The 13,074-nt window shown below is 46.5% G+C and overlaps 1 protein-coding gene across 1 annotated transcript in view; it reads left to right on the top strand.

The window, feature by feature from the left end:
• The window catches only part of PAPPA (pappalysin 1), a 179,849-nt gene that overhangs the window by 137,236 nt on the left and 29,539 nt on the right, over positions 1-13,074 (top strand). The window contains exons 15-18 of the mRNA XM_009093509.4: positions 4,872-5,055; positions 7,729-7,939; positions 8,533-8,704; positions 12,095-12,242. Coding sequence (XP_009091757.2) covers positions 4,872-5,055; positions 7,729-7,939; positions 8,533-8,704; positions 12,095-12,242 — 715 coding nt within the window. The remainder of the gene's footprint in view (positions 1-4,871; positions 5,056-7,728; positions 7,940-8,532; positions 8,705-12,094; positions 12,243-13,074) is intronic.

Genomic DNA, 13,074 nt, shown 5'->3' with positions numbered 1-13,074 from the left:
AGTGTGCTCCAGAGATCCGCTGGAAAGGAACAGATAGTTTCTTTCACTATCATCTTGTTTTATTTCTTTGTGTCAGGTGCTTCAAACTAGAACTTGTAGAGCATATAGACAAGAAATGAATTATCTGAAAAAGTCCAGAATCTATGGTCTGGATTTCTCATATCAAAAGGCATTGTGCTTCTTCCTTATTTGCTTCCCAGCTTCAGTTCCTCTTCCAGTCACAAGCATTTGGGGGTGAGAAAGGGCATGTGAGTTGTTGTATGTGGCCAGAGGGACTTTCTGTCATGGCTTGCATGAAGGTGTTCCTTGTTTCATTTTTGTCACTTAATTGGTTATTTCACTTGTTTGACTAATTGGAAGGCATAGAGATACATTTTTTTCTCATTTAACTGTCAGTGTGTGGGGCTGCCTGAGGAAGAGGAGGAAGGAAGCAGCTTGCACATGTTGATGTTTCACATTCCTGGATAGGAAGGAGGCTGGGCTGAGGTGTGATGTCTCAAAGAGCAGACTGACCATCAGTGGCCCATGACCACTGCATGCTAGTGAAGGTGATCCACAGACCAGTGGAAACACCTTGGTTTGGCATATGAACCACATTTGTCTTCCTGATTTCATTGAAAGACAGAAAAAAAGGGCAAAGAGAGCAACAAAAAGTGACATTTTCAAAAGCACCTCGGTGATGTAGGGGCACAAGTCACATTTCAAATCACTCTTTTACATCTAAAGGGTCTTTGAAAAATCTTGTTAACAGTTTCTGCACTTTCTAGACTCTGTGTCTTCTGAAGCCACCATTTTAATCAGTTTTAGGGCAAAACATTCATTCACTCTCTCTCAGAGAAACTCCCATTCCCAAATTCTGTTAAAACCCTGTAAAATCACCAAACCCTAAAACTCGTCAGCACTCTATGCAGCAGAAACTCTGCTGCTTGAAAAGAAAAAGAAAGCTGAGCTGCTTACAGATTCTTGGGCTCTCTCTCATCCTCATTTAGGGACTTCAACAACAACAACAAAGGGGTTTGCATAGTGATGGAGCAAAATCCTTCATGTATCTTTCTCACAAAGAAGATCTCGGGGATGTTTTCATTCTCCCTCCCTGATTTCTTCCCACCCCCCTCTTGACAACTCCATCGCTCTTTCTTGTCTTCTTCCTCTTTCCCCCTTTTGTCTTTCACTACTTTCCTCCCCCTTGTCCTTCACTGAAAGCCCTGCTCATTCAGTGACTTGTTGTCATCTCTCCTTGAAGCTACCACCACTGCTGCTCTGGTCAAGAGGTGTTATTTAAAACCCAGCAGCTCCCTAATGTTGTGCAAAGGCATCATCAATCATGCCAGGAAAAGAAAGCACGGCTCATGTGGGTTCAATTAGAGGCACAGTAGTGGGCAGAAGTGGAAGAATACTTAGAGGGGAGGGCACAGCTGTTCATTTTTAAGGAGAGGAAACTTCACACGTGAAGCATCGCTTGAAGAAGGGGCTGGCTGGGATCTTGGGCAGCAGGAAGGAGACATGAATTCTCCCAGGCTGTTAAAAGTCCCGAGAAACAAATCTTTCTGGCACCAGATTTGTTTAAGTTTGCATCCTCTTCACTGTATCTTTGGAGGCCCCTTTTCTCTCCCCCCTCTTTCCTCCTTGCCCACCCTCCCTCCTTGCTTAAGCCTCTTTTGGAAGGCAGGACATGAAGGGAAGCAGTTGCTGTGATGCCAGTCAAAGCAGCACAAAGTGCCCAAAATGACAGCTAATAAACCAGATGAGAAAGCCAAGTGCTTCGTGTGGGCTGCTGTGAGCTGGGTGACCTTGTCAGATCAGACAGGCGAAACAGGCACGTGCCTGCTCAGCTCCGGCTGGGAGAGCTGCAAAGGCAGAGGCAGATGCTGCCACTAAGACCCAGCACCAGATCCAAGGGCTGAGTCTATCAGAAACACCTCCAGGGTGTGGCATGGAGCTGGGAAGGGACAGGATCCTGCTCAGCAGCCAGGGGTGCTGTCCCTGGGCACTGCAGTGATCCCACCCTCAGGTGGGATGCAGAAAGAGGAGAAAGTCAAAAGCTGGTGGGTGCCATCAGCAACAACTTCTGTGGCAGATTGGTCCTCTGTGCTTCCAATCAGAGCCACTGGTGTTTGTCTCCATTGCAGGGAATGCTCTCTGCTGTGTCCTGCTACAGAATTACATGTGCTTCAAGTGATGACATGATCAACATGCTCTAAAATGTGCCATTATTATGTCTGACCTTGAAAACCTCAGCTTCCATCATACCAAACATGGAACAAATCACTGGGAAAAGCTGAGTAGCCGGTGTCTTACCTCCAAGGGCACAGCTTCTCTGCTGGGGAATGGCCTTCCCAGTGTGCCAGGAAGTGGAAAATCCATGGGGGTCTGAGGGGACTCTTACAGATTAGGTTAGGGGCTTTGGGGGGAAAGTACCATGGGCAAAAACCCAGAGATGAAAGCATGGAGACACTAATTATTTACATTTTGATATCAAGGTCTAGAACAGGGGCACAGACAAAGGACAGTGGGCTGTGGAGGGGGATACCTCCCAAAGAGAGGGGATCCCAGGCCTGTAGCAATTCCAGCAGGCTCTGGTGTCCTGCTGCTTTCTGCTAACAAAGGCCACAAGCTGCAGCTGAAATAGTCTCACAGGTGGTAGCTTGGGCAAAACAATCCTTTTGTAAGGTGTGGCTGTCATGCACAGGTATTGCTTCTATTTAAATTTTTGTGATATATTCTGGTTTCTGTTTATTTGGTGCTCTGCAGAGGTACATCTGATGTGCCACCCTGTCATTAGGGAAACCTCCTTGTGCACCACGCTGTGTTTTAGCAGGAAGGAACACTCATTTATTCCTAAACTAGATCACAGCAACACCAGTAACTTAATTCCTGGAGCTGGATCTCTTATTGATACAGCTTCCCTCTGCTCATCATGTATCCAACATGAAACTATGCAAGACCTATGTCTTTTCCATAACATTTGGATAGCCCCTGACATCATTAGCTTGAGTTTATTGACATCAATAACTTGGGTTTATGTTTTAAGTTCCAGCACCCACGTTGCTGCTGTGTTATTTGATAACAGCATCTGTTAAAGGGAAATGGGTGAATGGCTTTGCTGGATGCTGGAACAGCTCATCCTGGAATGCTGATGGTTTGCAAGACATGGGAATATTCAGTATTACCCCTTCTCCTGTGGCCATCACACTGCAACACCCTGGAATCTTCAGGACATCAACTGCCTACAGTTTATGTACACTTTTTGATGGTACAGATATTCTGATAAACAACAAAGGCAGAATTAACAGCCACTGGGGAGTGAAATTATTGGAAATGTGAACACACAGTATCACCTGATGGCTCTGAGTATCCCAGAATGTGCTACTCTGAGTTTGTAGAAAAGACATTTTTTTCCATCAGCAGTGCTCCCTGTTTAAATAAACTCCACGGTCTAGAAAAGGGGTTTTGTGCCCACTTGGGAAGTGTCCAGTTTCCCAGATCAGGGACTGCTTTTTCCATTCTGAATGCAACCATATATCAAAGGGAGACAGGTCTGAACTTCTGTTGAAACCATTAGGGTGTTTTTGCAAAAAGGGAATCCAGGTCCCTTTGATGTGTGCTAGAAAAATTCCCTTTCCTTTTATAAACCCAGATCAATGGCCGGCGGTGAAAATCTCCTGTGAGCATACCAGCCCTGAATAAAATATTCCCTGGAGGCAGAGGAGTGCTGCTGTATGGCTTGGTCAGATTCCTCGCCAGCATCTTCCCCTTCTCATGTTTGGGTTTCTCAAATTTCTTAACCTCTGTCCCTCTTTTTATTCTGGTGTGAAGGGAAGAGTTAGATTCTTCACTTCTAGCTTTTAATAATTTTCCATTTTAATTAGAAAGTGGATATGTTGTTTACTCAGTTCTCTTTGCCAACATCTGTTTGTCCTTCAGTCACTCAGTAAATTCTTCTTAGCTTTAGATGGGTGGCTTCTTTACTTCCCCCCATTTTTCTTCTTTGCCCCTAGCACTCCAGGATTCCAGTGTGCTGTGCAGTTTGGATTATTCCTCAGATCCACAGAAGTTTTGTTTCTGTGTAGCTGTGATGCTAGAGTGACTTTGGGGAAGTCAGAGCACAGGCTCTGACTCTGTGTGCAAGCTCTCAAGTTCCAGGTGCCAGTTATGGGCAGGACGCTCTTGGGTCTGCCCATGGGAAATTCCTCCTGGAAGAGGTCTGTCCCTCAGGCATTCATGTCCGTGGTGTCAGGACAGCGGGGCCCTGGTTCTGAGTGGAGCCTTGGGGCACTCTGCCAGAGAAGCCACAGCAGCAGCTGTCAGTATCTGCACACAGTGTTGATGTGGCCCGAGGCACTTCCCCTGAGATCCCCATCCAAGGGTGACTGACACCTCTCGGGAGAGCCTCGGGTGAGAGTCCCAAATGGCTTCATGTCAGCTTGGCTTTTACTTCAAACCCAAAAACAAGTTTGATTACTTGGAAGCACAGGGGGATCCCTTTGGAGTGGCTTTGTCACTGCAAAGGTGACAGGGATGGGGGACAGCTGTCAGCTCCAAACAGCTCAGGCTGGTGCTCCTTTCTGATGGCAGGGCAGAGCAGCAGGTTCCTTCCTTGTCTCAGGAGGCCAGACAAGAGTTTGGATTATTTGTAGAGCTGCACTCTTTCTATGGAACCGCTTTGGTGTCTTGCCCCAGAGGTGGCAGAAAATCCTTTTTCCTTCCTTATGAGCCTTGGTGGGTTTGGTAGCTGCTGTCCAAATGATGATGGAAGGGACCAGATGTGGCTGTGCTTAACTTGTGAGCCAAAATTACGACTATTGGGCTTGAAGAGGTTTTGATCTCTCCGTTTCTGGCTGTAGTGGCTGTAGTTGTGTGTTTTTTTCCAGAAGGAGTCCAGCGTCACCATGACTTGCATGGATGGGAAGTGGAACAAGCAGGTGACGTGTGAGCCCGTGGACTGTGGTGTCCCAGACCAGTACCATGTCTACCCAGCCACCTTCAACTGCAGTGAGGGGACCACCTTTGGCAAGAAATGCTCCTTCACTTGCAGACCTCCTGCTCTTCTGAAAGGTATTGGGGGGTGTCTGTGCAGTGACCTGAGAGGAACAGCTAACACAGACTGCTCCCAGGGATACATGTAACTCTTGCTGTTGGTTTAGAGTTATTCATGATATTTTAAGTAGGAAGAATTATGGGACTCAGTGGAAGGTTTATTTATATAAGAAGTTAAGTTCCTTTGCATCTCTCTATTACCTTGCTTTGACCTTTCCTTGATCGTGGCTGGCCAGCCAGTAATGACAGGGAATATTGCTTCCATACAACCAAAACATGGGAAAATCATGGGGATAAATCAGATTGAACTCTCTGGTCTTCTTTCCCATGCTTTGTCTATTTCCACTGTCTGTTTCCCTTCTATGCCTCCTCCATGTATTTGGAAAGCCAAGAGAAGACTGAAAAGCCCCATGTCCCAATATCACAGACCCCCATCACTGTTTTTTCTAATGCAACATCATTCTTCTTCTTTTCCACACTCATTTTGCTCTACTCTGATCTTCCTGTCCTCTTCTTGTTTGGCACTCATTACGTTTTCCTTTTATCTTTTATTTTTTCCCATAGAAATTACACAGCTTGCCACCCTCTGTCCTTTCCTCCTCTATTTTCTTCCCTGCTACTTTTCTGCTGACATCCCCATCCTCTTCTCATCAGCATCAACTCTTCTGCTCACTGGCACATTTCCCTTTTTGATCTGGTCCTCAGGAAACAAAAAAATTGTTAATTTGAAGGAACTGTCCATCTTGTAAATAAACTTAACTGCTGTTGTCAACTCAGGTACAAACACTGTATAAACTTTTATTGTACCCATGGTATCACCTTCTCTATTGGGATTCATTGCAAACCCCCAAAAGGAAGGCATGGGAAGCATTCTTCATTTCAGGGAAAAGCTATATTGATTTCTTAATATATAAGCAAATTGCTTAATTCTTTTTAATCCTGATGGGAGATGACCAAAAACAGCCAACACACAATCAAAGTTATGACTACTTAAAGGATAGTTAAGAGAAAATTCACAGTCAAACTTATGACTACTCAAAGAATGGCTAAGGAAAATTAGGACTACTTTTTAGCAAAAACCTCCCTTTTTCTGTTTATACACTCACAGGGCTATCTTCAACAAAAGATGTTATTTCATTTTAAGTGCTTTAAATATTTTTGAGCGGGCGGTGAAAATAGTTATAGTCATCATGACCAACAAGAGCTGATGACTCAGGCAAGGGTAGCTGGAGGGATGACAACCAAGCCCAGATCAGGGGCTGCAGCTCTGGTGTGTAGCATCACTTCACTTTTGTCCAGAAACACTGAGCTGTGAGGTAAAGGCTCCGTTTGGTGTAGAGCCATCACTGATGACTAATAAATGTTGCCACTAAGCTTCTGGAGAACAGCGTTGGAATGACTCATGCCTAATTCAATCACTGACGTCATGACAGCCACTGTTGGTAATGTCACAGCTTATCGCTTTGCAGTGGCAAGTATGATATCACCACGGCTGGGCTGGGAGCTGCTGCATGAGTCAGAGCAGAGGAACACGCTGGTGCTCCAGAAAAGAGCTCCCTTCTGCACAAAATACCTCTGCAATCATCTGCAGTTGGGGAGGGGAGAGAGAAATCCGGGGCTGATTTAATGTGGCTTCTCTTATCTTTGAGGCCAGGGCAGGAGGGCTCCTCCACATACCTTCCTGAGCCCTCCAGAGCCTTTTGTTTTCTTCTTCTTTCAATTCCAGCCTCATGCCCCTGCTCTCTTCCTCCCCTCGCAGAGAGATGGCATTGCTCCGGGGTTAGCAGTTTGTCAGTATTATTTCAGATAACTCCAAAGTTGGCTCACTGTTGAAAATATGCCTTGTGGGTTGAGAAGAGTTCCTGCAGCAATGCTCAGGGATTTCAATGGAATATTAGGGATTTTTGAAGGGTTAGTGGCTCATAGCTGTGCTTTGTTTCTTAGGAAAAGCTTATTCCTTTTCAACATATGGTATAAAATAACAAAGAATGTAAAATACACTGAGACTGGGCTACTTTTAGCTTAACCTTCTGAAGTCAAGTAGGTCATAGCAGAGGCAAATAGATCTATTGTACCTTTTACCTTTGAGGTGTTGGCCAAGAAAGCTTCCTGAGGAAAATGAGTCTCTAATGAGTATTATGAATCATATTTATCACAGTAGTCCCCAAGGACTGAGAGTCCCCAGCTGAGAATGGCTCCTCATTGTGTTGGAGTAGTGACTCTAATACTAACAGATGCTGCTCCAAAAGGTTCCAAATTGAAATAAAAGGGACAGATTCAGGGAAAAGATATAACACAGAAGCAGAATGAAGAATGTGATGGCACCAAACCCTCTGTTAAAGCCATGGCTTTGGAGAGGAGGGGGTTGGTGTATGAAGCAAGCTTCCTTTCAGAGAGGAACAAAATAAGGAAGAGAAATACAAAAGATGACAAAGCCCGTGTGGCTTCCCCTATGCTATAGCATTTCCTGAAATAAGCACTGCCTGCCTGTCACCTGAAAGCAGAGTCCTAAATGATTTAATGACATCATCTAGAGCACTCGGGAGAGAACACTCGGGACATATGAATGTTCAATGCAGCTGAATTTGTCAAAGTGGCTGAGGGGGCTTTTGATATCTTATGGGCGTAACAGCATTTCAAAAGAAAATAGTCCTGCTGAACGTCATTAACTTTGCTCACTGTTCTTCCCAGGAAACAACAGCAACTTGACCTGCATGGAGGATGGGCTGTGGTCCTTTCCTGAGGCCCTGTGTGAGCTGATGTGTCGAGCACCCTCCGTCGTCCCCAACGCGGATCTGCAGACCTCACGCTGCCGGGAAGACAAGCACAAAGTGGGCTCGTTCTGCAAGTACAAATGCAAACCAGGTTACCACGTCCCTGGATCCTCCAGAAAATCAAGAAAGTACGTGAAAGACTAAAGCTATGCCATCAGCCTTGTTCAGAAAGCCATGAGTTACAATGATTTTGGGAAGGGGTTGTTTGTCACAGACTGTGTGCCATAGGCAATAGCATGGAGCAATTCCTTCACGCAGATAGCTGTGCAGTGTCAGTTTAGGCACCCAGCTCACTTAGGCTTCTTTAAAAATCCTGACCAGTGCTCAAAAAACAGACTTTACCTTAGAAATACCCCTTTGATATGCAGCCTGGGGAGTCCCCTTTGAAACCCTGCAGAAAAGGGTTAGTGCTGTCATATACTTCTGACTCTGCACAAACCCACTTCAAACCAACCACAGCCCACAAGCCTGGGAAGCTGAGTTCTTGGGAGATGTGTCCAAGGCCAAAAGAGGAGTTTAGGCTGGGCAGCTCAGTGTTGGTTTTTCAAATAATTGTTATTTTTGCTCAGAGACCTCATGACGCAGATTCACAACTTGTTCCCCAAGTGTTAAGAGCTCGAGCACACCCATCTCCTGCAACCTGCTAGCAGAGCTCGGAGGCTTTAGAGGCTCCCAGCTGACTCAGCCACTCACTAAATGTTGCTTTTTTCTGCACAAAAAGGAGAGCCTTTAAGATCCAGTGCACACAAGATGGCACGTGGCTGCCAGGCGCCTGCGTGCCTGTCACCTGTGACCCTCCACCTTCCAAGTTCCACGGGCTCTACCAGTGCTCCAACGGCTTCCAGTTCAACAGCGAGTGCCGAATCAAGTGCGAGGATGATGACAGCCAGTCGGTGAGTCTCCCTTACCCAAACCACCTCAGCCCACACAAGTCTGGCTTTTTCATATCTTTCCTAAGGACACTGATCTTGGAGAGGTCGAGGGACATTGAGCTCTTCCAAAAAACAGGGAAATGCAGAAGGGAAAAACATATTTAAAGTTGAGGGAGAGCCTGGAAATATTATTTTTGTGACAGTAGTAACAGTATTAACTATTACCTGTAGAGGATTAGAAGTGACTGACTTACTGTTTTTGGACAGTAAGTGTCAGAAAAATCTGTGTGGCTTTATGATCTGGCTAGAAAATCAGGAGCAACAAATCAAAGTAAGTAGAATGTGAGTTATCTGCACTTATCCCATTTATTAATTCTGTTTTACCTCACTTTTCTCTCCAGTTCTTACCATTTCATGTCTGTGTGTCGTGTGATAATTTAGCACTATAGGGATTACAACTATTCAGGTGAATTCTCTCTAAACTTCTATGTTTTTCTGGCTGTGAAAGTGTCATTTGGCATCAGAGGTCAGATCCCCATCTGGCACAAATCAGTGTGTTGCCTTTGGCTTCCTGGGAGCTGTGTTCACTGATATGAGAAGGTCTGGCCTCTACTATCTTATTTGAAATGCCTAGTTTTCCTCACCAGAGGTAATTATAGTTTGTGAGATAAGTAACTTCTCCCAGAAGTGCTGCTGCTGCTCCCTCTGCTTGGGAAGAGAAAGTGGGGATGTGGAAGCTGCAGCAAGTGCAGGCACTGCTTGGAGCAGGGTGTGCTATGACAAGGGCTGTTTCATATCATCAGAATTCAGATCATCAGATCATCAGATCAGAATCTGAGAACCTTTAAAAAGGTACCAACCCTGCTCTAGGGTTGGTATGTGAAAGACACCTCTGATACCTGCTCCACATGTTAAAAGCTCCTGTTCCCTGTCCTCTGGCCTGCCTTCTGCACAGTGACAACAGACAGAGCCCCAGCCTTTCACATCAGGGCACCTGGGAAAGTTTTCCTTGTTTGAGACTTGGAGTGAGGTTTTGAGTAGTGTGAAATAAGAAGTTGCAGCCATGGGTGCAGAGGGGGTGGGAGCTCTGGGACACAGCAGCTGTGGCTTTGTGCACCCACCACTTGCTCAGAGGGGCAGCGTGGCCTGTGCTGTGTTCCAGCACTGCCAGTGTGGGGAAACTGGGACATGCAGGGCAATGACAGCTGATGGAATGGGCTTGTGCTTACTTTTAAAAGAGGTGAACATGAAGAGGAGCAAGCAGTGGGGTCAGGGTTACAGCAGTAACACAGTAAGCTCTGGGAAGGGAGAGATACAACTCTGTTCACTGGGAGGGAGAGGAGTGACTGCTCCTCTGCGAAAGCACCTTGGGCAAAGGAGCAGATAAAATCTTGAGAACGGTATTTATAGTGAAAAGTATTTTCAGATATCCTAGAAAATAGGCTACAGAAGAAGAGCAAGGGCTCCTGGCAGAAGCCAGAACCACTTGAGAGGTGTTAATTATTTAAGGATTAAACCCCACTAAGTCTCTCTCAGCTATATAAGGTGATAATACACGTTGCATCTGAGCAAGAAACCCAGCAGGGGTTTTCACAAGAGATTTTGCAGGTCAGGGAATGATGGACAGTATGTTACTATAGCAATGGATATCCTGGGATCTCTGAGTATGTTGCTGAAACTATACAAGAGTACCCTCAAGCACAGCCAGCTCCAGGAACATAAATCAGGTTTCATGGCTCATCCTTGAAAATCACATTTGAACCCTGGCATGGAAATTGCAAGGGAAGTGCACCACACTTGCTAAAACAGCAAATTGTGCTCAATTATAATTTAGCAATTTATTCCTGACTTTGTTACCATGCTGGAAGACCATTACTTGGCTGCACGTACAGCATCTCTTAATCACCAGGAATGTAATGGTCATTTAAGCAGGTACCTCCTCTGGCACCAGAGCAAGGGTCTTCCATTTCTGCATATTGTACACAAATCATATCAGCAGTCAGATCTAAATTAATCAATCTCTGCCAAACTGGCCCTGAGGTGAGAATCACCAAGCAGGATCTCACCCTGAGTCCATCTGCTCCATTATTCCTTTCATATGATTTCCTTATTACTTCTGGCAATGGCCAGATGTCTAGAGAAGGGGAAGCAGGTCCCACACCGTAGTCTGCTGCTAATACCACTTTGCATCTCACTAAACACTGTGTTCATTAACAAAGCTGAGCAAAAAATGGGAAGCATTAGGATATTAAGGACGAGACTACCATTGAAGGCTGAGCTCTCTTCAATGCTGGTACCAGGGGCTTGTGCAGGCCGCTGTGAACAATGAGTGTGAGTTGTGGGGCAGAGCTCCTCCAAAAAGTTCAGCAGTCCTGCAGGGACCCCAGCATGGACAGGACATTAAAGAATCCCCAAACGTATCCAGCACAGTGTCCAAGAGCAGGGTGGATAGATTGCAGGCAAAGCGTCTGGCACAAAAATTGGGTGAGGAGAAGCAGAGATCCTGCATGATTCTCCCACCCAGTAAGGCCCCCACAGGAGTTTTGGAGCCCAACCACACCAGACATCCTCCTGTTGAATGTCCCACATTGCCCCATGGCAGTTGGGCTTGCAGATCCCACAGAACAGCTTGTTTGCACAGAAATTCCCAACGCCGTGTGGATAGATCTGACAAAGATTGCTTGTGCACTCCTTTGTTGTTTTTAAAGGGCATGATATTTCCCCTCAGACTTTGGTATTCATTCTTCAGTATCATATGAAGAATCTCTTCTATAAGAGAAATGTCATATTCTATTCCTTGCCCATTCCCACACCAGAGGATTTTTTCGTCCTTCCCACCTGCCTCTGTGCATGTCTGTCTCAGCCCCTTCGCCTGCTGTCACTCAAGGCAGCCAAGCTCTAAAGAGCACGTTCTGCCCTGCTAAACTCATGTCCCACTCTCCCTTCCTCCTTCAGATGGCCATTGGGGATTCTTTCTTTTTCAAGAGAGATGATGTAACTGGTTTGAAAATGTGAAGAGGAAAAAGACTGCATTCGACACCAAGCTCTCTGTAACAAGAAGAAAGGCAAATGGGGTGAAAGCATCTTTATTGCAACAGGAGTGGGGCTGTTCTAAGGTGTAAACCTTGCAAGGGACTTGTAAAGACTTGGAATTGCACAGAAGAGAAGAGATGTGTGTGTTTCTGTGTGTGTGTTTCTGTGTGTGTGTGTATGGCACCACTGTAGGTTTCCTTTTCTTTATTCTTTGGAAGAAAACTCTTTGCCCCTCCTAGGACTGGCAGCCCCAACCAGGGGCTCTTCCAGCTCCAACAGAACTTTGCTCCAACACCACAGCTCTGCTCACTTCTCACCTCTCCGCCACTCCTTGCTATTTTTGTGTCAATCCTCATTATCTCCTTCCCTCATTCCCAGGGCCGTGGGAGCAACGTGATCCACTGCCGGAAGGATGGCACCTGGAGCGGGTCCTTCCACCTGTGCAGGGAGATGCAGGGACAGTGTGCTCTGCCCACCCAGCTCAACAGCCACCTGAAGCTGCAGTGCGCTGGCGGCTACGGCATAGGTGGGTGACACCCACACCTGCCCCCAGATGGGAGCAGGCAGCAGGAGACCAGGAACAGGATGGGAATAGCAGGGAGGGAGGAAGGAAGGAGTTCTTCAAGTAACCTGTTTGCCCAAGTGAGAGCCTGCTACGGGAGGCTTTTCAGGGAAATGCTTTTAGGAAACGTCAAGCTCTGAGAGGCCAGGCATCATAACATGCTCTGACTGAAGGCTCCTTGCAGGGCTTCCAATTTCATGGTGTCCCTTCTTGGCCAGCTGGTTTTCAGGGGCAGCAGCATGCCAGGCTGTGCCAGAGACACATCCAGTCTGCAAAATACAGGGTGGGGGATTGTACCTGATTTTGCTCTTACGCTTTCATATTGCCCACTCCTTCAGCCACATGCACAAACCCACACTCCAGAAGCTGAAAGGCAGGAAGCTGACAGGAGAATGCAGCTCTAGGATAATTCAGGTCTCCCCAGAAACAGTATGAGACCAGCTGAGCATCCCCTTTGGTATGGCAGTTGTTTAGGAGCTGTTTTAAAGTGTCTGTTTTCCTCCTTCTTTCTGCAGTACCTGTTCCCTGTGCAAGGGGTGATGACCCTTGTGCTCAGCTTGGCTTTGTGTCACCCAGGCACAGGGAGGGACAGACAGTCTGAGCTGTACACACTATATTGTACTTTCAGCCCCCATTTTGGGGGTCTCCCTGCTGTAAGGGCTGCAACAGGAGCTGCACTGCCTGCAGCCCACACAGGTTTGCGAGGCCCCTTCCTGCAGCCCCCCCCCCAGCCCCTGCCATCCCCCTCCTGCCTCCGCCTGTCCCTTTGAACTTGGAGAAATTTCCTCCTTGCGCA

The sequence above is a fragment of the Serinus canaria genome, chromosome 17, assembly GCF_022539315.1.
Source record: "Serinus canaria isolate serCan28SL12 chromosome 17, serCan2020, whole genome shotgun sequence".
Taxonomy (NCBI): Eukaryota; Metazoa; Chordata; class Aves; order Passeriformes; family Fringillidae; genus Serinus; species Serinus canaria.
This window is presented reverse-complemented; position numbering and strand designations above follow the sequence as displayed.